Below are 18,979 nucleotides of genomic sequence, written 5' to 3'. Positions count from 1 at the left end.
TCAGCGGGGAAGAGCACAGAGCTGGTAAAAGGGAGGAACATTTCCTAATCCACTCAGCGTAGGGGTTATGCTGAGCTCCTCAGGCTTGAGGACAGCCTTCAAGGTGAAGTTCTGCAAGATGGTGGTCAGGAACAAGAATATCTCCATGCGTGCCAGGCCCTCTCCAGGGCATATTCGCTTCCCTGGAAGTAAAGACAACAAATAGCGCTGAGCAGGTGCTGCTGTGTGGGTTGGAGTTTGTGCTAGGCCTACGTGCTATGCAGCTTTGTTTACTAGGTGCAGCTAGTAAATAAAGCTAGTAAATAGCAGCAGGGAGGTGACTGACTGGGTGTGTGAACGAAGAACAGGAGAAGCCTGGAGAGTGGAGGGAGGAGGCATCACGTGGAGAGGTCGAGAGAGTGAGGTGACACAGCGTGGGTGAGAAAGAGGAGGGCTGGGGCTGTTGGTAGGTGAGTGGTTGCGAGTAGCCTACTTAAAGGTGCCCAGAAAGAGTGGCAGCTCCCAGTAGGAGTTCTAAAAAGCCCCCAAAAGAGAGGGCTGATGTGGGTGGGAAGGAACAGCAGAGAGTAGGTACACAGAGAGCAGCGAGCCCCAGGGAAGTAGTGGCAGGACCACACGGGGAGCAGGTGCTATGGGAAAAAGCAGGGTGGTTCCCCCAGGGGAGGACAGCAGCTCCTGGGAGAGGAAGCCTGTGTGTTACCTGCTGAGAAGGGCATGAAGAGTTCACTCTTCCTAAAGGTGCCATTCTCGTTCAAGAAATGTCCAGGATTAAACTCATGTGGGTTTGGGAACTCCTTGCTGTTATACAGCACAGAACTGAGGACGGGGAAGATTGTGGTGCCCTGCAGTAAGACAAGAAGAGCAGAAGTGAAGGGGAGGTGACTAAGGTCACTTAACCCCACTGCCTGTCAAGTTAAGGCTGAGGTAATTAGTGCAATCCTCTCAGAGCCTTCAGCGGCCCTTTGGGGACTCTCCCTTTGGAGAGGCACATTTAGGGAGGCCCTGCTAGATGTTACAGCATAGACAGTTGCTCTGGCTGCCCCTCCTGTGTTCCCTTTCTGTTTCAGCCCATTTATCCTCTCCTTTCTCTGGTTGTTTGGGGACACCCCACCTAATTCTTCTTTCTTGGTGTTTCACTATAATGAACTTGTAGATGTACAATGTTCCTTCTTTTCTGTGAGCCCTGAAAAGCAAAAGCATACAAGACTGTAGCTCTCTTCTCTTCTGACAATTTTTTTCCTGCCTCCATCCTCTTTCTTCTTACTTTCTGAGCAGCCCCTGACTGGGGAACAGGATAAATGATCCAGAAGTGATGACAAAAGAGCACTCTGCTAGAAGCTGGACTCTGCTAGTTCCCTGGGTGCTGTCTTGATTTTACAGTGACAGATGAAAATCGTGACGCCAACAGGCCCCATGTTGCTGTTCCCCAGTGTTTGTGGTCCCTCAGAAGATGGGAAGTAACATGAGCATCACTGTAGTGGTCCAGGCCAAACCAGGCCATGGGCTGCCCTAGCCTATCAGGCTGCCTCTGGGAGTGGCCAACAAGGATTGCCTCAGTAATTGTGTAAGAACAGGGCAAACAGGTTCTGTTCATTCATCTGAATGTAAATAGTTTCCATCACATTTTGCCTTGGGGTCTCTACTCTCAATAATCACAGACTGACTCTGCCTCCAAGGAGATGCCAGGCTCCCCCAGATGGCAGTGAGCAGTTCCCCAGCTTTGCTGCCTTTGTGAGGAGACACTGCTCTGTTCTATTTGTGAGCTCAGCATGTTTCTACTGATAGGTCAACCCACAGAGCAAGTGAGCAGAGGTGTTGGGCAGACCTAGTGTTCCAGTCTCAGCCCAGGGGACAGCAACAAGGAATTGCAGGTATGCTACAGCAGCCTGTGGATCTGAGGAAAACTCTATGAAGGCCCAGGTGATGACATGGTCAGGTCACAGCATTTCTAGCTTCAGGCGTGTAACCGACAGCCTGAGAGCAAGCATGCTGCCACCTTGTTGCTGGACTTGAGGGAGCTTGCCCACTAACCTTGGGAATGAAATGCTCTCTGAAGTAGATGTCTTTGGTCACAGCATGAGGGATGCTCAAGGGGATGAGGGTGATAAAGCGCTGGATTTCATGAGCCACTGCATCTGTGTAGGGCATCTGGGTCCGGTCAGCCACACAAGGTCTTCGTGATCGTCCTACGACCCGGTCAATCTCTTCTTGAACTTTCTCTGTCAAGAGAAGCACAAACCATAAGATGGGTGAATAAAGCCAAACCCACCCAAACAGCTTGTCCTAAGCTGTCCACAAACCTCATGGATTTGCTAGCAAATGATGGGAGCATTTATATTGATTTTGGTGTAGTCTGGAAAGCAACTCCACTGCAGCCTGTGCAAACAATGCCCTTATAACAAACTTGGCTAAATAGGAGTAGCAAGAGAGAAAGATGTGGACACAGCCAAATCCCTCGCTGATGAGGGGGTGCATTTGCTGTTGATGGCCAGTGAAGCTGAGGGATGTGTAATGGCCCTTGAGGGGTATGAGCATACAAGGACTTTGCCCATTTAGGTAGAATATGAGAGAAGAGAAGTTGAAAAGGCAGTAGCATTAGATCTGTGTCCAGCCCAAGGGAATGGCTAGAGGAGAAGAGATCATAGACTGGTACCTTGTATCTGTGGGTATTTGAGAAGAAGCAGAAACCCATATCTTAAGGTGGTGCTAGTCGTCTCAGTTCCACCAGTGAACAAGTCAAAGGCTGTGGTTATCAGGTTCTTCAAGTGGAAGCTGGAATTGGGATTGTCTTTTTCCTAGAGAAAAGGCTGGGTTATTTCTCTAGTTGAACTGAGAAAAGGGCCCTTTCTTGTGTCACCGTGGGCCCTGCTTTCCACCCAGAGCTGTTGCATTTCTCTGATAAGGTGCGGCAGCCATGTAGGACATTTCAATGCTATCTCTGTGCAGTAAGCAAGACCCCAGAGCAGCCTTCTTTGAAACTGCACACTGTATGTTAGGTATATAGCCGTCTGCTTGCCCTTGCTGTGCCAACTGCTTTCCAGTGCAAGAGCTGCAAGACCAGCCTGCAAACACCCCTGTGTTTTGGTGCAAGCAGTTGTAGGTCTTGGTGTCCAAGCAGCTGTGGGTAATGAACATGGAGGGTGCAGACCACCAGCTGTAAGCTGCAGCACAGGCAACATCAGGGGTGTTGTCAGTGCCTTTCCACTTGCACAGACAGTTGCTTGTGTTCAGCCCTCACAAGGGGATATCCCAATATTTGTATTAGTTAGGAAAGGAAAGGGTGTTTGGGGATGAGCTGGGGCTGTGTGCTCTCTCCTTACCTCCTGCATTTTGCTGAGAAAGCAGTCAATGAAATCCTGAGGAGAGCTGGGATCCAGGTAGGCTTGGTGTGTCTTCACTTCCTCTGCTACAAAGGCTTTTACAGCATCAACTTCTTTGAATATTCTGTTGTGTGGGCCAGGGAAGTAATCCAGGATCTCTGGGAACATCTGGTATAGCTGGAAGGAAAGAAAGAGGAGGTCTTAGTAGGAATCCCGGAGGTGGAGAAAAAGAGTGGTTAGGACTAGGGAGAAGCTGCACTTAGTTGGCAAAACCAGCTGCATTTGCAAGGGTGTTTCTTGCTCTTGAGCAGCAGAACATTGATGGGTCCTGGTTTGAAGGTTGAAGTGAGACTTCACTGGGAGGGAAGCCTCCTGCTCCCCTGGGAGAATGTCACCACTGTGAAATAGTTGCTGAAGGTACCTGTCCCCAGCGGGAGCTGAGCATCTCAAAGATGTTGTTCATGTTGTTCATCAGAGACAGGAACTTCTTGTCTTTATAGTCATATCGTTTCCCAAAGATAACGGAGCATATGACATTGGAGACGGTGCAGCTCAGCATAAATGTTGGGTCGAAGGGCATTTCTGTGAGTTCAGAAAAGTTATAAGCCATTAAAAAAGAAATCACAAAAAAAGGCAAAACCTAAAAACCTACAGCTACTGTGGGTAACCTGACCTCTGATGGTTAGTGGAAACTCACAGGTTAGTGGAAACTCACAGTGCCTTATTGACACAGAAGGGTTCTTCAAAAAGTACAGCACATAATCATGGAATTATTAACTGCTTTGTAACGAGGGGCAGCTGTTGCAAAGACCAAATGCATGGGAACATCAATTCACAGAATCACAAAATGGTTGACAGACATCTGGAAATCATCTTGTCCAGCCCCTTCTAGAACCACTTGCCCAGGACCATGTCCAGACATCTTCTGAATACCTCTAAGGATGGAGACTCCACAACTTATGCTTAAGAACATGGGCTCCCTAAATGCAATCTTTTTTTTTTTTCTTTCTTTTTTTTCTTTTTTTTTTTAAATAAACTATATTAAAAATAGACTATACTCTTTGTTTTTCTGAGCTCTTCAAGCAAGTGCTCGGCTTCCTCTTGGATCCTCTCTTCAATGCTCCTTTTCCCCATCCCAAAGTTGCGCAGCGTGGTGAGAGTAAACCGACGGACATGTAGCCACCCCTCGTTGTTGCTGAAAATAATGCCTGCAGAGGAAGGAGAAAGAGCGAAGACCTGACTTTGGTGCGCTGGATGTAAGATAAATGGAGACTCATGATGACAGTGAATGCTAACCCTGTAAATAGCAATGACATAGCATCTCAGAGTACTGTGGTCTGGAGACAACCTCTGGAAGTCCAGTAGTCCAGCTGTCTGCTTTTGGCCTTCTCCAGCACATCCCCAACCTCCTTGTGAACAATTCATCCCTCACATCCACACAGAACTTCCTGTGCTGCAGCCTGAGGCTGCTGCTGCTTGCCTTTCCACTGTGCATCAGTGAGATAAATTGAGCCCCATTTCTTAGAAATCCTCTTTGGGTGGTGGAAGCCAGCAGTTGCAGGCTGCCCTGCCTGCCGTTCTCCAGGTGGGACCCCCCCCATGTCACTCATGTCCTTGTGCATGGCATGCCCCATGCACACCCTGCCACACTTGTCCTCAGCCCTTCCCTTAGCATCAGGAGGAGCTCAGTCAGTGAACATACCTAATCCTTCGTTAGCCCGGTCTCCCAGTGGCATCCTTCCTCTGGCAGCAAACTCATCCCCACGATCAATCAAGGCTTCTTTTACCACGTCATGTCCACACAGCACCACCACTGGATCAGAGCCCAGGTGCACTGTGAAAACTGGCCCATACTCTTCGCTGAGCTGTCAAAATGCAAGAGAGAACACGGCCATGTAGAGAGGAGGAGTTGAAAAGTGACCACACTGCTGCATTGTTCTGCGGGCAGTGCAGCCTCACAGACCAACAGGGTTAAGATCTGGTCCTCTCATGGCAAATGTCAGTCAGCCATCAGATCCTAAGCAAGGGTGAGAGCGTGGGGGAGAGGGGACGACGACAGCTGAGATCCCCATGGCTTTTCTGCTCCTCCGGGGTTGGCAGTCATCAGGCTATAGCCACATGTTGTCCCCATGCACAGAGCACACACACTTCTCACCCCGAGAAGAAACCGAGGGGAAAAAAGAGAGTCCTTACCTTCTCAAGGGTTTTGGCTAAGTCCTTTGGTTTCACCTGCAGCAGATTCCCTAGGATGGGAAGAGGAGCTGGTCCTGGAGGCATCTTCCTCTTTCCAGACCTGATTTTCCATCTTGCGAAGTTGAGCAGGCAAACAACACAAACCAGGAGAACAACAGTTGCTGCCCCCAGCAGCTCCATTTTCCAAGTGGAGGAGAGCTTGAGAGGCTCAGGAGGAATCAAGTCGGGCTGCTCAAGCCTGAGCTTATATACTGAAGTGCTCTGCTCTGTTAGGTCAACATCACGTTTTTGATCACGTGGCTGAGTTATCCAATGTTACTAGTCAATCATTTGAGACTGCCGTGTTGCGAAACCAGGACTGAACTTCTCCAAAGTTAATTGGTCATTAACAACACACCTTGTCTCAAGCAACTGTAGAGGCCAACAGAGATTAAGTTAAAAATGTGCTTGTAAGACTTGATTTGTTTCACTTAAACTTCATTGTTACAGAGATAATAGTATGAGCTGGGCATTCCACTTGAGGTGCTCCAGAAATTTGCTGTTATGAGAGCACCTTCCGCGTACCTCGGTGCCGTGTGGGTTTCCCATTCTTCAGCATTGTTTGCGTTAGTTCTCAGTGGGGACAGCCATCCCTGCTTGTTCCTGAAGGCTTCCTGGTGCTAGCAGGGGAGGTCACACTGCAGGCAGTGTGCTGAACACACGGATGTGTTGTCTTGTGAGCAAAGCAAGTGCCTCAGTTTCTCTCCCTAGGGGATGGTATGGCCTCACAAGAGAGGAAGGTATAAAATATTCACCTAGCACAGGCAGAAAGGTCTCCGGGCATGGTGATAGACACAATGGGCCTACTAGAAGAGAGACGTATGAAAAGGAACCTTGAGACTCTGACCTCTTCAAGCTTTTGTAAAGGAGAGAAAGAGGGAGATGAGGAGGTAGAGAAGAGAGTAATCAAGAACTTGAGAGGGCTTCTAGGGAATGGGTTCCCAGGCTGAGAAAGAGCTGAACTTGTGAGAGATTGAGTAAAGGTTAGTGCAAACTGAGAAATAGTTTGCAGTTGCAAAGACAAAAATGCCCACCCAACCTACTTCTGGAACATGGCATCATCAAAACAAGTTCTTCTTTTGTTAATGTTTGATGGGTGCACCCTCAGCAAGTCTGTGGCTGATGCCAGCTGAGTGGTGCAGTGGAAACTCTAGAGGGAAGGGATGCCATCCAGAGGGACACTGACATTGAGAGGTGGGCCCATGTAAATCTCGGGAAGTTCAACAAGGCCAAGTGCAAGGTCCTGCGCCTGGGCTGGGGCAATTACAAACACCAGAGTGGTGAACAGGATGAGAACAGCCCTTTGGAGAATGACTTGCAGGTACTGGTGTATGAAAATCTCGATGTGAGCTGGCAGTGTGCACTTGCAGCACAGAAATCCAGTCATCTCCTGGGCTGTCTCAGGAAATGTGGCCAATAGGTCAAGGGAGGCAATTCTCCCTCTCTATTCCGCACTCATGACACCCCCCATGGAGTACTGCGTCCAGCCCTGGGGGCTCCAGCGCAAGGGAGACATGGACCTGTTGGAGTAGGACCAGAGGAGAGCCACGGGGATGATCAGAGGGCTGGAGCACCTCTCCTAGGAAGATTTGGGGTCATTTAACCTAAAGTAGAGAAGGTTCCAGGGACACCGTATAGTGACCTTCCAGTACTTAAAGGAGGTTCACAAACGAGATGAAGAGAAACTCTTTACCAGGGTGTGCAGCAGTAGTACAAGAGGTAATGGTTTTAAATTAAAAGATTTAGAGTAGATCTAAGGAAGAAATTCCTCATGATGAAGGTGGTTGTATAGTGGAACAGGCTGCCCAGAAAATCTGTGACTCTTGCAAGCTGACAGATCTCATCCAACGAGGTTAGGGGATGGGTGACTTGGTGGGAATTAGCTGAGGGCCTGGGTGAACTGGATGCTTGGTCGGAGTGTGCTGGGTTTGCGGTGCAGCAGCACATTCATGTGAGTTTTGCCTTCACTCAGAGATGCTAGTGAAGGTCTCCACCCCCTGCAAAAATTTCAATAGCTTACCTATGAGTTTTGAAGTCATCCTTGCTCTCTAACATAGGTGCAATAATTTGCTTATCTTTCTCAAATATTTTTATATTTTTATCTTTACTTGTTTTTCTTTTTTAAACTCATTTCACTTCTTATAGACTGGTATCTGATTATTGCCAATAAGTTCAAGCTAGTTTGTGATCTTCTGATCTCATCTGCTGTATCAGCTTAGGCCTTGCCAGGGCAGTTCATGGAAGTTTATGTGTGTCTAAGGACATCTAGCCAGTGACAGTGGAGTTCACGGGAGTTCGCCCTGCTGCATGTGGCCTCTCTGCTGCTAGTTCATGACTCCGTCACCTTTTCTGTAAAGTTCTTCTGTTCCTGGGAGGAAGGGTTCATTTCTCAGTTCTGCCTCACAGTTTGTATATTTTAGGCAAAATATTCCCCAGCAGAAATATTTTCAAGGTTTCTCTCTCTCTCTCTTTTATTTTTATTTTTTAATCAAGATGAAATCAGTGTATTCCAAATATCCCTACCCCCGGCAGACACACTGAGGATTTACAAGGCAGGAAAACTCAGAAAATTAGTCACGCCGACCTTTCCCCAAGGGAAGCCATGGGCATTTTCATGTCATCCAAGTGACACTATTTTCTGGGTGCTTGCTTCTACTTGCAGAAGCCATGAGTATGCAGGGCTGGTTGTTCCTCTCCATCCACGTGAAAGTGCAGGGAAGCCAAGCTCAAAGCCCCTCCCTCCATCTTCTCCAGGAACTTTGTCTTAAATCCTTTGGAGGCAGGCATTTGGGATTTTCAAATAAAGGGCTAACAGTGTCATAGCTTTGCCTCTTCTTTCTAAAATAAATCTTAAGCTTGAGGAAAATAGCATAACTGTGCAGAATCTCTTGCAGGCTTGCTGTCTGCTCCTTTTCTTCTTGGACCTTGGTTCAGAAGGTGACACTGCCAGTGCCACCCCTGCCCACTATGCAGCCAGCACTCCTCTTCCACAGGATGCTTCGTGTGGATATCCCTGCTGTCTGCAGATGCCTTTTGGCTTCTGGGGACAGTGTGTCCACTGTGGTACACCTCTGTGCACAGCTGTTCTGCACAATGCTGCAGGCTGTAGCCTTGGCTCTCATCTTCCAAGAGGTTGGGTGGACAGTCTTTTATTTAGTGTGGAGGTGAGGAGATCATATCTGGGGTTTGGCATCTCAAGCTGAGGGGATGTGGCAGTGCTGTACGCCCCTCCATCAACTGGCACTAGAGTCCCAAAGGTCCAAAGGCTCGCTTTTGGGGAGCCAAAACTGGGGAAGGGAACTTAACTGAAACTGTTCTCAGCACAGGTATTGCTGTGGTGAGTCTACAGCACTCCAGGTGTTTTTTCAAATAGAGTTTTCTTCAAGTACCTGTAAATATTTTTCCTATCAGCGTAAACAAACTATTGGCGAGTTAAAATTTAATGAAAACTGTCTCTTTAACTCCAAAGTACTTTATTTATTTGTTTTCATTATCCTAATTATCAGCAAGTAATCCAGTCAAGTACACCATTCAGGTGTTCACAGTGGCTGTGAGACTTGGGCAAAAGTTTCTTGGCACACTTCTCCGTATGACATCAGTTTCTACAGAGATCACAGGCTTATACAGCAGTCCACATTAGAAGGGACTTTGAAAGATTATCTGGACCAGCCTTTTGTGGAAAAGGGTGCTAGCTGAGGTTGAAGCTTCCCTCCCTGTTAAAGTCCAAATGTTTTCCCCAGTGCCTCTCCACCATGGCTGCCCAGTGCCCAGGAGGTGCTGGGGAGAGCACACGTAGTTCATGAGCACTGCTCAAAAGCAGGCAGCCTGTCAGGATCCATTCCATCAATCCCAGCTGTGCAAAACTGCTGAGAAGGTCTTGTGCTTTGTGGAGCAGTATTTAGTCCGAGAGCAGAAGGGCTGACATGTTGCAAGGGAAAGACTGTATGTGCGAGGGTGTGAGATGCATTGCAGTTATGGGCAGGCAGTGGGTACTGGCAGGCAAAATGTTTCCTGGGATCATGGAGGTTCACCCTTATCTGTATTTCTGGGCCATTTTAGGCTTCCCAAAGGAAACCAGTCAGCTTCTGAGGATCAGTGTCCCACAGTGTGTATGGGCCTGTCACCCAACAGCCTGCCCTGGAACAGTCCTGCAGCTATCCCCACACAAGCTGCACTGCAAACAAGGCTGAAGTCCGGAGTTGGGAGTATTCAAGGGCATCGCCTCTTTTTGCTTGTGCAAAGCTCCCTGAGCTTCCTAGTTTTCCGGAGGTTTCATGTGGAGCATTGTTCTGTGCTTACATGTTAGCACCCTGTGTCTAGCATTTGAAGCAGTGGCACCTTTAAAAGAGAAAAAGAGCATTGACACTTGGCTTTTTGCACTTGTGTGGTGTAATAAGTAATCAAAGCAGCAGTAGGGTCCATGGGGAAAAGAAGGTACATCTCCTGGATTCTTCTGGTGATGGGAAGAACTCAGGGTCAGAAAAGGAGTTTGAAGGCTCTTCCGAGGCTCCAGAGTAAATTGCATGGATGAGCCACTCTCAGCTGTGTGATATGAACACAAACACATCTCTTGACATAAGCTCAGCTCCTACCTGTTGGTTTGCTGGAAGGGATGCAAACAGCCTGTGACCAATTCAGAGCCAGGTGAGAGCAATAGAAGGTGTTAAACTGCTGGGCTGGGTCCACCTGGACACGCCAGGAATTGGTGGTCCCAGCTGGCTCCACAACTTAAAAGGCCAGAGTAGGAGCAGGTGCTTCATGGTCCTCAGCAGGAGAGCAGGATGGGTGTTGTAGGGCAGGCTAGGCCTGTGTGTGGAGCTCTGTTCTTCTGGGGTTGCTTGGTCCCTTTGCTTTGGTTGTGGGGGCTCAGGGTAGCTTTCTTGATGAACCTGGCCTGCTGGCTTGTGGTCCAGATAGCTTGCAGCTCACCTTACCCGTGGGCTGGGAAGGGAATGTTTCCTTTGTGCTGACCGCTTGGGGTAAGTGAGGGCGATGTCAAGGGGCCTTCTGGCTGCTGCTGTCTTTACACAGTGCAGAGGTATGGCTGGAATGAGAAGAAAAGGGCTGGCTCTGATGTGAAGTGCTAACAGCTTCAGTGCTTTGTGTGTGACTTGGGAGCTGATTATAAGACCCAGCCCTCATGGGCAAGGTTTAGGTGGCCCTGGCTGCTGGGTTCCCTTGTGTCCCTCTGCTGGTTGGGACCCTGTTTCCTACAGAAAGTTGGGGTTGTTGCAGGTCCCTGTTTTTGGTGTGGCATGCTGAAGCCCCTGCTGCTGTCTGCTTTTCCTCTAGACACTGAGGGGAAGGCACATGCCCTGCACAATGACTCTGGCTGTGGGCTCTGGGTTTCGGGGGCTCCAGACGGCTCCAGGAAAGTGTCAGTCTCCTACACCAGCTGCTATGTCTTTGAATGGGTGAGTGACCCAGGGACCCTGCTGGGGCTGTGCTTACTGCTGCTCTGGCTGCCCTGACTGGTGTGGTTCTCCCCCAGGATGGCAACTACCTCATGATTGTGGGGCTTGAAGGCACAGGTGCAACCGGGCAGAGGGTTCTTCAGGAAGAGAAGCTGCTCAGGTGCCCTGTGGACCTTCCTGGTAAGACTCTGACAGCTCCTTAGGAAACCCTGCCTGTGCCTAGTGGCTGCTCCAAGTCAGCCTCGGATTGGGAAGGGGAGCTCATGGCTGCCCAGGAGACTCCCTGGGGAAGGATGTGGATGCAGGAGCCCAGCTTGCTGGGCACTTGTGCCTCAGCCAGCTCTGGGCCGTGTGTTTGACTCTCACCTGAGTCCATGAAACTTCCCTTGATTTATATGCAGAGTCATCAGGACAACTTACACCACTGTCCTCTCTGTTTTTGTCACACACACACACATACCCCTACTGTTCCTGTGCTTTCTGAAAACTTATGCTACCTCTTGCAGCCCTGGATGCCCCAAGCAGCAGCGTCTGCTCTGCTGTCCGCAGCCAGGACCGGCTGCCCTGTGCCTCCTCCCCTGTCAGCCAGGGAGACTGTGAAGCACGGGGCTGTTGTTACAACCCCAGGGACAGGGTGAAGACTTGCTACTATGGCAACACAGGTAAGTGTAGGCCCCTGTTCTCCCCTCCTGGAGGAGCTGCTGGCTGGGAAGCTTCCTTTCCTTGGCAGAGCAGGGTTGGTGCATAGCAGGCCCACAGGTGGCTTAGGGTTGTGGTTTTGGCTGTCAAGGGTACTGCCTCATGGAAGTGTCCAGTCACTTTGATTATTGCAACAGAGCTGGCTTTAGGGCCAGGATCAGTGTTACTGTGGGGCACAAGTCTATAGAGCTGGCTGCAGTTGCACGTTGTTGTGCTCAGTGTGTGCTCTGGGGCTTAGAGGCAGGAGGACCTGCAGGACTTGCTGCTCTTGTCTCTGCTGTGATGCGTAGGGCTGTTTGTCCCTGAACTCAAAGCTGACTGTTTTCCTCCAGTGACAGCTCACTGCACACCAGATGGCCGGTTCTCCATTGCTGTCTCTCGGGATGTGACCCTGCCACCTGTTATCCTGGACTCTGTGCGTCTGGCCAGTGGGCCAAGTGCTGGCTGCACCCCTGTAGTGAAGAACAGTGCCTTTGTTGTGTACCAGTTCCCACTTTCTGCCTGTGGCACTACTTTTCAGGTAAGAGCTGCAGCTGTCACCAGGCAGGACTGCGAGCTCCACATAGACCTGGAGAAGCCTGATGTGGCTTTGGCTATTTAGTGGGCACCCTACAGGCTTCTGGAGGCCAAACACTGTTCTGCAGCCTGGCTTTACTGCAGCCACAGTGCCTGGTCTGTTGTTGCAGGTCACTGGAGACCACGCTGTGTATGAGAATGAGTTGGTGGCATCCAGGGATGTGAAGACTGGGAGCCTTGGCTCTGTCACTAGGGACAGCACTTTCAGGTAATACTCTGGAGCTGGGACTGCTGCTATGTGCAGCCTTCCTGGAGGCGTTCTTGCTTGTTGCAAGTTCTGAGCTCACAACAGGGACACTGGTGTAGGGTAGGGACTGGCGTGTCCCTGATTCTCTAATCAGAGGAGTAAAGCTGTTGCTGATCAGTGATGCTACAGATTGCAATCTGAACTCCAGGGAACTTCTAGTAGGTAAAAGGAAGTGTTGGAGGGGAGACTGGGACTATAACTAACTTAAGGAGATCATTAGGTTGCAGCCTTGGAGAAAGGTAGATACTCAGCATCAGAGTGAACTTGCTTGACTTAGGGTGTTCCTGTTCTACCAGGCTACATGTCCGCTGTAGTTACTTGATCACTGGGAGCTTCATCCCCCTGAGTGTTCAGGTCTTCACACTGCCACCACTCCCTGCCGTGTCCCAGCCGGGTCCTCTGTCCTTGGAGCTGCGTGTTGCTTCAGGTATGAGGTCCATGCTACTTGCTCTAGCTTCTTGGGGTGGGCGGAGGCGGCGTTAGCCCAGTGGCAAGAGGTGCTCACATAACCCTGTCCTACCTGGGCAGGAGCCTTCAGGGTCACAGGTTCGAGGCCTGCCTGGGGGGGCTGACATCGCTGTCCCTGTTTTCCCGCTAGACCTTCTCTTCACAAACAGAGAAGGACTGGTGGTAGATGGGTGGGTCGGAAGCTGTCTTGGGCAGAGTGACCACGAAATGGTGGAGTTCTCCCTTCTTGGTGAGGCCAGGAAGGGGACCAGTAAAACCACTATTGGACTTCTGGAGGGCTGACTTTGGCAACCAGTGTCCTGAGCAGCTCAGAGTCCCTTGGGAGGCGGTTCTGAAGGGCAGAGGAGCCCGGGAAGGCTGGGAGCTCTTCAAGAAGGAAATCTTAATGGTGCAGGAGCGGTCTGTCCCCATGTGCCCAAAGATGAGCTGGTGTGGAAGAAGACTGGCCTGGCTCAACAAGAGTTGCAGCTTGAGTTTAGGAGGAAAAAGAGGGTTTATAATCTTTGGGGAAAAAAGGGCGAGCCACTGAGGAGGACTGTAAGGATGTTATGAGGCTGTGCAGGGACAAAATTAGAAAGGCCAAAGCTCATCTGGAGCTCGATGTGGCTACTGCTGTTAAAGACAACAAAAAATCTTTTTACAAATACATCAATGCAAAACGGAGGACTAAGGAGAATCTGCATCCTTTACTGGATGCGGGGGGGAAACCTTCTTACAAAAGATGAGAAGGCGGAGGTGCTTAATGCCTTCTTAGCTTCAGTCTTTAGTGGCAATACCGGTTGTTCTCTGGATACCCAGTACCCTGAGCTGGCGGAAGGGGATGGGGAGCAGAATGTGGCCCTCACTATCCATGAAGAAATGGTTGGCGACCTGCTATGGCACTTAGATGTGCGCAAGCTGATGGAGCTGGATGGGATTCATCCGAAGGGCACTGAGAGAACTGGTGGAGGAGCTGGCCAAGCCGCTTTCCATCATTTATCAGCAGTCCTGGCTATCTGGGGAGGTCCCAGTTGACTGGTGGCTAGCAAATGTGATGCCCATCTACAATAAGGGCCGGAGGGCAGACCCGGGGAACTATAGGCCTGTCAGTTTGACCTCAGTGCCAGGGAAGCTCATGGAGCAGATTATCTTGAGAGTCATCACGTGGCACTTGCAGGGCAAGCAGGGGATCAGGTCCAGTCAGCATGGGTTTACGAAAGGTAGGTCCTGCTTGACAAACCAGATCTCCTTCTATGACAAAGTGATGCACTTGGTGGATGAGGGAAAGGCTGTGGATGTGGTCTACCTTGACTTCAGCAAGGCTTTTGACACAGTTTCCCACAGCATTCTCCTCAAGAAACTGGCTGCTCTTGGCTTGGACTGGCGTACGCTTTGTTGGGTTAGAAACTGGCTGGATAGCCGAGCCCAAAGAGCCATGGTGAATGGAGTCAAATCCAGTTGGAGGCTGGTCACTAGTGGTGTTCCCCAGGGCTCGGTGCTGGGGCTGGTCCTCTTTAATATCTTCATCCTTGATCTGGACAAGGGGATCGAGTGCACCCTCAGTAAGTTCGCAGGTGACACCAAGCTAGGTGCGTGTGTCGATCTGCTTGAGGGTAGGAAGGCTCTGCAGGAGGATCTGGATAGGCTGGACCGATGGGCTGAGGTCAACTGCATGAAGTTCAACAAGGCTAAGTGCCGGGTCCTGCACCTGGGGTGCAATTACCCCAAGCAGAGCTACAGACTGGGAGATGAGTGGTTGGAAAGCTGCCAGGTGGAGAAGGACCTGGGAGTATTGGTTGATAGTCAGCTGAATATGAGCCAGCAGTGTGCTCAGGTGGCCAAGAAGGCCAATGGCATCCTGGCTTGTATAAGAAGCAGTGTGGCCAGCAGGGCTAGGGAAGTGATCATCCCCCCGTACTCGGCTCTGGTGAGGCCACACCTCGAGTACTGTGTTCAGTTTTGGGCCCCTCGCTACAAGAAGGACATGGAGGTGCTCGAGAGAGTCCAGAGAAGGGTGACAAAGCTGGTGAGGGGCCTGGAGAACAAGTCCTATGAGGAGTGGCTGAGGGAGCTGGGCTTGTTCAGCCTGGAGAAAGAGGAGGCTCAGGGGTGACCTTATAGCTCTTTATAAGTACCATAAAGGAAGCTGTAGCGAGGTGGGTGTTGGTCTGTTCTCCCATGTGCCTGGTGACAGGACAAGGGGGAATGGGCTAAAGTTGCACCAGGGGAGTTTTAGCTTGGATGTGAGGAAGAACTTCTTTACCAAATGGGTTGTGAGGCGTTGGAACAGGCTGCCCAGGGAAGTGGTGGAGTCACCATCCCTGGAGGTCTTCAAAAGACGTTTAGATGTAGAGCTTAGGGATACGGTTTAGTGGGGACTGTTAGCGTTAGGTCAGAGGTTGGACTCGTTGATCTTGAGGTCTCTTCCAACCTAGAAATTCTGTGATTCTGTGTACTGCTAAATCCCTCTAAAAAACTGTTGTCCTTGGTCAGAGCAGATCTCCCATGATCCACCATGTGGGGTAGGGGGAACATTGGAAGCTGACAGCTAAAGCTCCTGGTCTGACTTCCTTAGGCTGGATGCCTAATGCTATCCTGCCTTCTCAGCGCAGAGCATGTCTTTGTTACGGAGCAGACAGCAGCAGGTGCAGATCTGTGGAAAGGACAGTGGGGCTCCCCTTTCTGTCACTGCTACCTGCTCTCGTGCAGAACACGGATGGTTTGTGTGGGTAGATAGCCTAGACAGTGTTGCCCACTCTGATGGAGGGGAATGTAAATGCAACCACATTGTCCCCCAGATGAGGTGGTTGTTCTACCTCTGCTAAAACTCGTGAGGTGCTAAGAGTAATAAGCAAGTGAGTTGGAAAGTTTGGGTGAAACTCCAAATGCTTTGTGCAATTTTTGTTTTGTTAGGTTCTACAACACTCTGGATTTTGTATTACTCTTTGCTCTATCAAGTCCATAAAGCACTTGCTGCACTTTTTAGCATTGAAGCTGCCCCCTTGGGTTAGTTGCCCTAATGCAAAACTATGCCAGGAACAAAGCACAGAAGATTTGAACCTTGTGGATTTTGAAGATCTGGCCATATCTCATTACTCCAAAGAAACAGCACGGAAAAAAATGCGTTGTTACAAGTAGAATTTTGCATCAAAAGAGCAAACTGAGGTCAATTTCTTTAAGGTAAAAACCATTCCCTCTCTCAAGAGGGTGGACCTGAGATGTCCTGAATTTTTAAAGGAAATGAGAGAGTAAAGCTAAGTCTGTGATTTTACCTCCAATTTTCCCTGGTGAAAATGCAGTCTACTTGAAATAAGCCACCAAAGAGCTGACAGGAGCGTCTTCTGAGGAGATTCCATTGTCCTCTAAGTAATCCTTCCTGTTAAACTTAATAAGGTTTGTCAGACTGCGTGTGGTTGAATTTACTAAGCTGACCATTACAACTGTATTGTGCATGTGAAATCAACTGATCCATAGTAAGCCCAAGGCTGTAGAGTAAAATAGGGTTCAATATTACACAGTTTAAGTGACTCGTAGGGCTGCTGCCTGGCTGTGTGTGTTTCACTGATGGTTTGTAGCAGGTAAGGTTTCTGCCTTCTCTGCAACTCCTAACATTTGCTACCTGTTCTGCAGGCTGGGATTTGAAATGTGCCACGAGTCGGGGTCTGACTCGTTTCCCAGCTAACAGCATGGCCCGCTCTGTGTCTGAATAAAACTAAGCAAACCTTGTGTTCATTTGTTGCCTCTCCAGCTGCCTGTGGGGGCTTCATCACCAAGCTCAATGGGACCATTACTAGCCCTGGATGGCCCAAGGAATATCCTACTAACAAAAACTGCATCTGGCAGGTGGTAGCTCCAGCTCAATACCGGATCTCTCTGCAGTTTGAAGTGTTTGATCTGGAAGGCAATGATGTACGTAACCAACTCCTGCATCTCAGAAGTGTGACTATTGGCTAACTTGGAACTGGGTAAATCCTTCGGGTACAAGCCAGAGGAGCCTGACTTGCTGGTGGAGCTTCTGGTTGTTTCCTGACCCTTGCTATAAGAAGCCAGTAATGCTGATTGTTCTCCTTGAAGTCTGAATCTTCTTTCTCCAGGGAGTGGAGAATTAAAGTTGTTCTGTTATAAATGGACTTCTTTCCTCAGCCAGTTTTGCAAAATAGTGGGTGTTCTCCATCCTTAATAGGTGTCCCATCCCTCCCTTCCCTCGGGCTGCCTTTGTAAGAAAATAGAAGTGAATAAAGAGGTAGTTCTTCAAGGGTAAAGCAAATAACCATGAAAAGAGCCTATTCTCTGCCCTGCCAAGGACAGGATGGATTCTGAACAAGACATTCAGGTTTCACTTCCTCCACTGGAAATGGCTCTTCCTTAATTCGGGAAGCTGCTGAAGTTCATTCGATACCACTAGGCTCTTGAATAAGGTGGGAATAATAATTTTACAGAATCACAGAATTTTCTAGGTTGGAAGAGACCTCAAGGTCATCGAGTCCAACCTCTGACCTAACGCTAACAGCCCTCCACTAAACCATATCCCTAAGCTCTACATCTAAATGTCTTTTAAAGACCTCCAGGGATGGTGACTCCACCACTTCCCTGGGCAGCCTGTTCCAATGCCTCACAACCCTTTCAGTGAAGAAGTTCTTCCTAACATCTAACCTAAAACTCCCCTGGCTCAACTTAAGCCCATTCCCCCTCGTCCTGTCACCAGGCACGTGGGAGAACAGGCCAACCCCCACCTCGCTACAGCCTCCCTTGAGGTACCTAAAAAGAGCGATAAGGTCACCCCTGAGCCTCCTCTTCTCCAGGCTGAACAAGCCCAGCTCCCTCAGCCGCTCCTCATAGGACTTGTTCTCCAGGCCCCTCACCAGCTTTGTTGCCCTTCTCTGCACCCGCTCAAGCACCTCCATGTCCTTCTTGTAGCGAGGGGCCCAAAACTGAACACAGTACTCGAGGTGCGGCCTCACCAGAGCTGAGTACAGGGGGACGATCACCTCCCTAGCCCTGCTGGTCACGCTGTTCCTGATACAAGCCAGGATGCCGTTGGCCTTCTTGGCCACCTGAGCACACTGCTGGCTCATATTCAGCCGACTATCCACCATCACTCCCAGGTCCTTCTCTGCCTGGCAGCTTTCCAACCATTCCTCTCCCAGCCTGTAGCTCTGCTTGGGTTTATTGCGCCCCAGGTGCAGGACCCGGCACTTGGCCTTGTTAAACTTCATGCAGTTGACCTCAGCCCATCGGTGCAGCCTATCCAGATCCTCCTGCAGAGCTTTCCTACCCTCAAGCAGATCGACACACGCACCTAACTTGGTGTCATCTGCGAACTTACTGAGGGTGCACTCGATGCCCTCGTCCAGATCATCAATGAAGATATTAAAGAGGACCGGCCCCAGCACCGAGCCCTGGGGGACGGAAAGCCTACTATTCTAATAAACACAGCCTTGCTGGAAGACTAGGGCAAGAAGGGAATGGGGTAAGAACACTGACAAAAGAGAATTGAGGGAAATCAGGAGTGTGTATGTGTATATGGATATTTTCTTTCCCTGTCAGTCAAGCCCCTGTCCCCTCTCTCTGAAATGCTCTATTCTGAGTCCAATGCCTCTTCTTGGCAGGTGTGTGCTTCTTGTCCCTCCTCAATGGAAGCAAAGGGGAACCTGGTCCTAGAAATTCTCTCTGTCTCCGGTGTCATTAAGAATAGTGCTTTCTTTTTCAGCTTCAGATAGCAGCTCATACCTTAGATTATCTTCTCTATCTGTTTGCTTGTGCTCTTGAACAGAGCAGCCTGAAGACGGAGGCTCATCAGAGCCTTTACAAACTTGAAAATACAGAGATTGACCAGCAGACTTTTGCCTAGGCTAGTGAATTTGTGTGATTCTTTTCCTGGTCCCTATTTGAAAAGAAAGAGGTGTTGCTGTAGGTTTCTTTTAGATAAGGAGTCATTAATAATTCAAAACCTGCATTATGTAATGCACTTCTGTGATACATCTTATGGAATGAAAAACAGTTGAAGAAAACTCTGTATGGGCTAATAAGGTGGTGACTGGACT

At 49.6% G+C, this 18,979-nt stretch overlaps 2 protein-coding genes across 3 annotated transcripts; one reads left to right on the top strand and one right to left on the bottom strand.

Moving 5' to 3' along the window:
* Window positions 1–5,693, bottom strand: LOC116491641 (cytochrome P450 2C9-like). 2 transcript variants are annotated; one of them, XM_032191781.1, is made up of 9 exons: window positions 5,514–5,693; window positions 5,023–5,185; window positions 4,379–4,528; window positions 3,742–3,902; window positions 3,321–3,497; window positions 2,654–2,795; window positions 2,032–2,219; window positions 701–842; window positions 1–182 (listed from the first exon to the last, which is right to left on the bottom strand). In XM_032191781.1, the coding sequence occupies exons 1-9, from the start codon at window positions 5,691–5,693 to the stop codon at window positions 1–3; spliced, it is 1,485 nt and encodes a 494-aa protein (XP_032047672.1). The 2 variants fall into 2 exon arrangements, with proteins under 2 accessions (XP_032047672.1, XP_032047673.1); XM_032191782.1 differs by lacking the exon at window positions 3,321–3,497.
* Window positions 5,694–10,333: 4,640 nt separating this feature from the next.
* LOC116491302 (zona pellucida sperm-binding protein 4-like) lies at window positions 10,334–18,786 on the top strand. The gene is given in 10 exon segments (XM_032191166.1): window positions 10,334–10,379; window positions 10,382–10,531; window positions 10,845–10,966; window positions 11,044–11,146; window positions 11,473–11,628; window positions 11,998–12,185; window positions 12,352–12,449; window positions 12,785–12,915; window positions 16,684–16,844; window positions 18,709–18,786. Coding segments are annotated over 10 exon segments (1,233 nt in total).
* The last annotated feature ends 193 nt before the right edge of the window (window positions 18,787–18,979 follow it).

The sequence above is a fragment of the Aythya fuligula genome, chromosome 7, assembly GCF_009819795.1.
Source record: "Aythya fuligula isolate bAytFul2 chromosome 7, bAytFul2.pri, whole genome shotgun sequence".
Taxonomy (NCBI): Eukaryota; Metazoa; Chordata; class Aves; order Anseriformes; family Anatidae; genus Aythya; species Aythya fuligula.
Note: the sequence above shows the minus strand (reverse complement) of the source record. Positions and strands in the feature narration are given on the sequence as shown.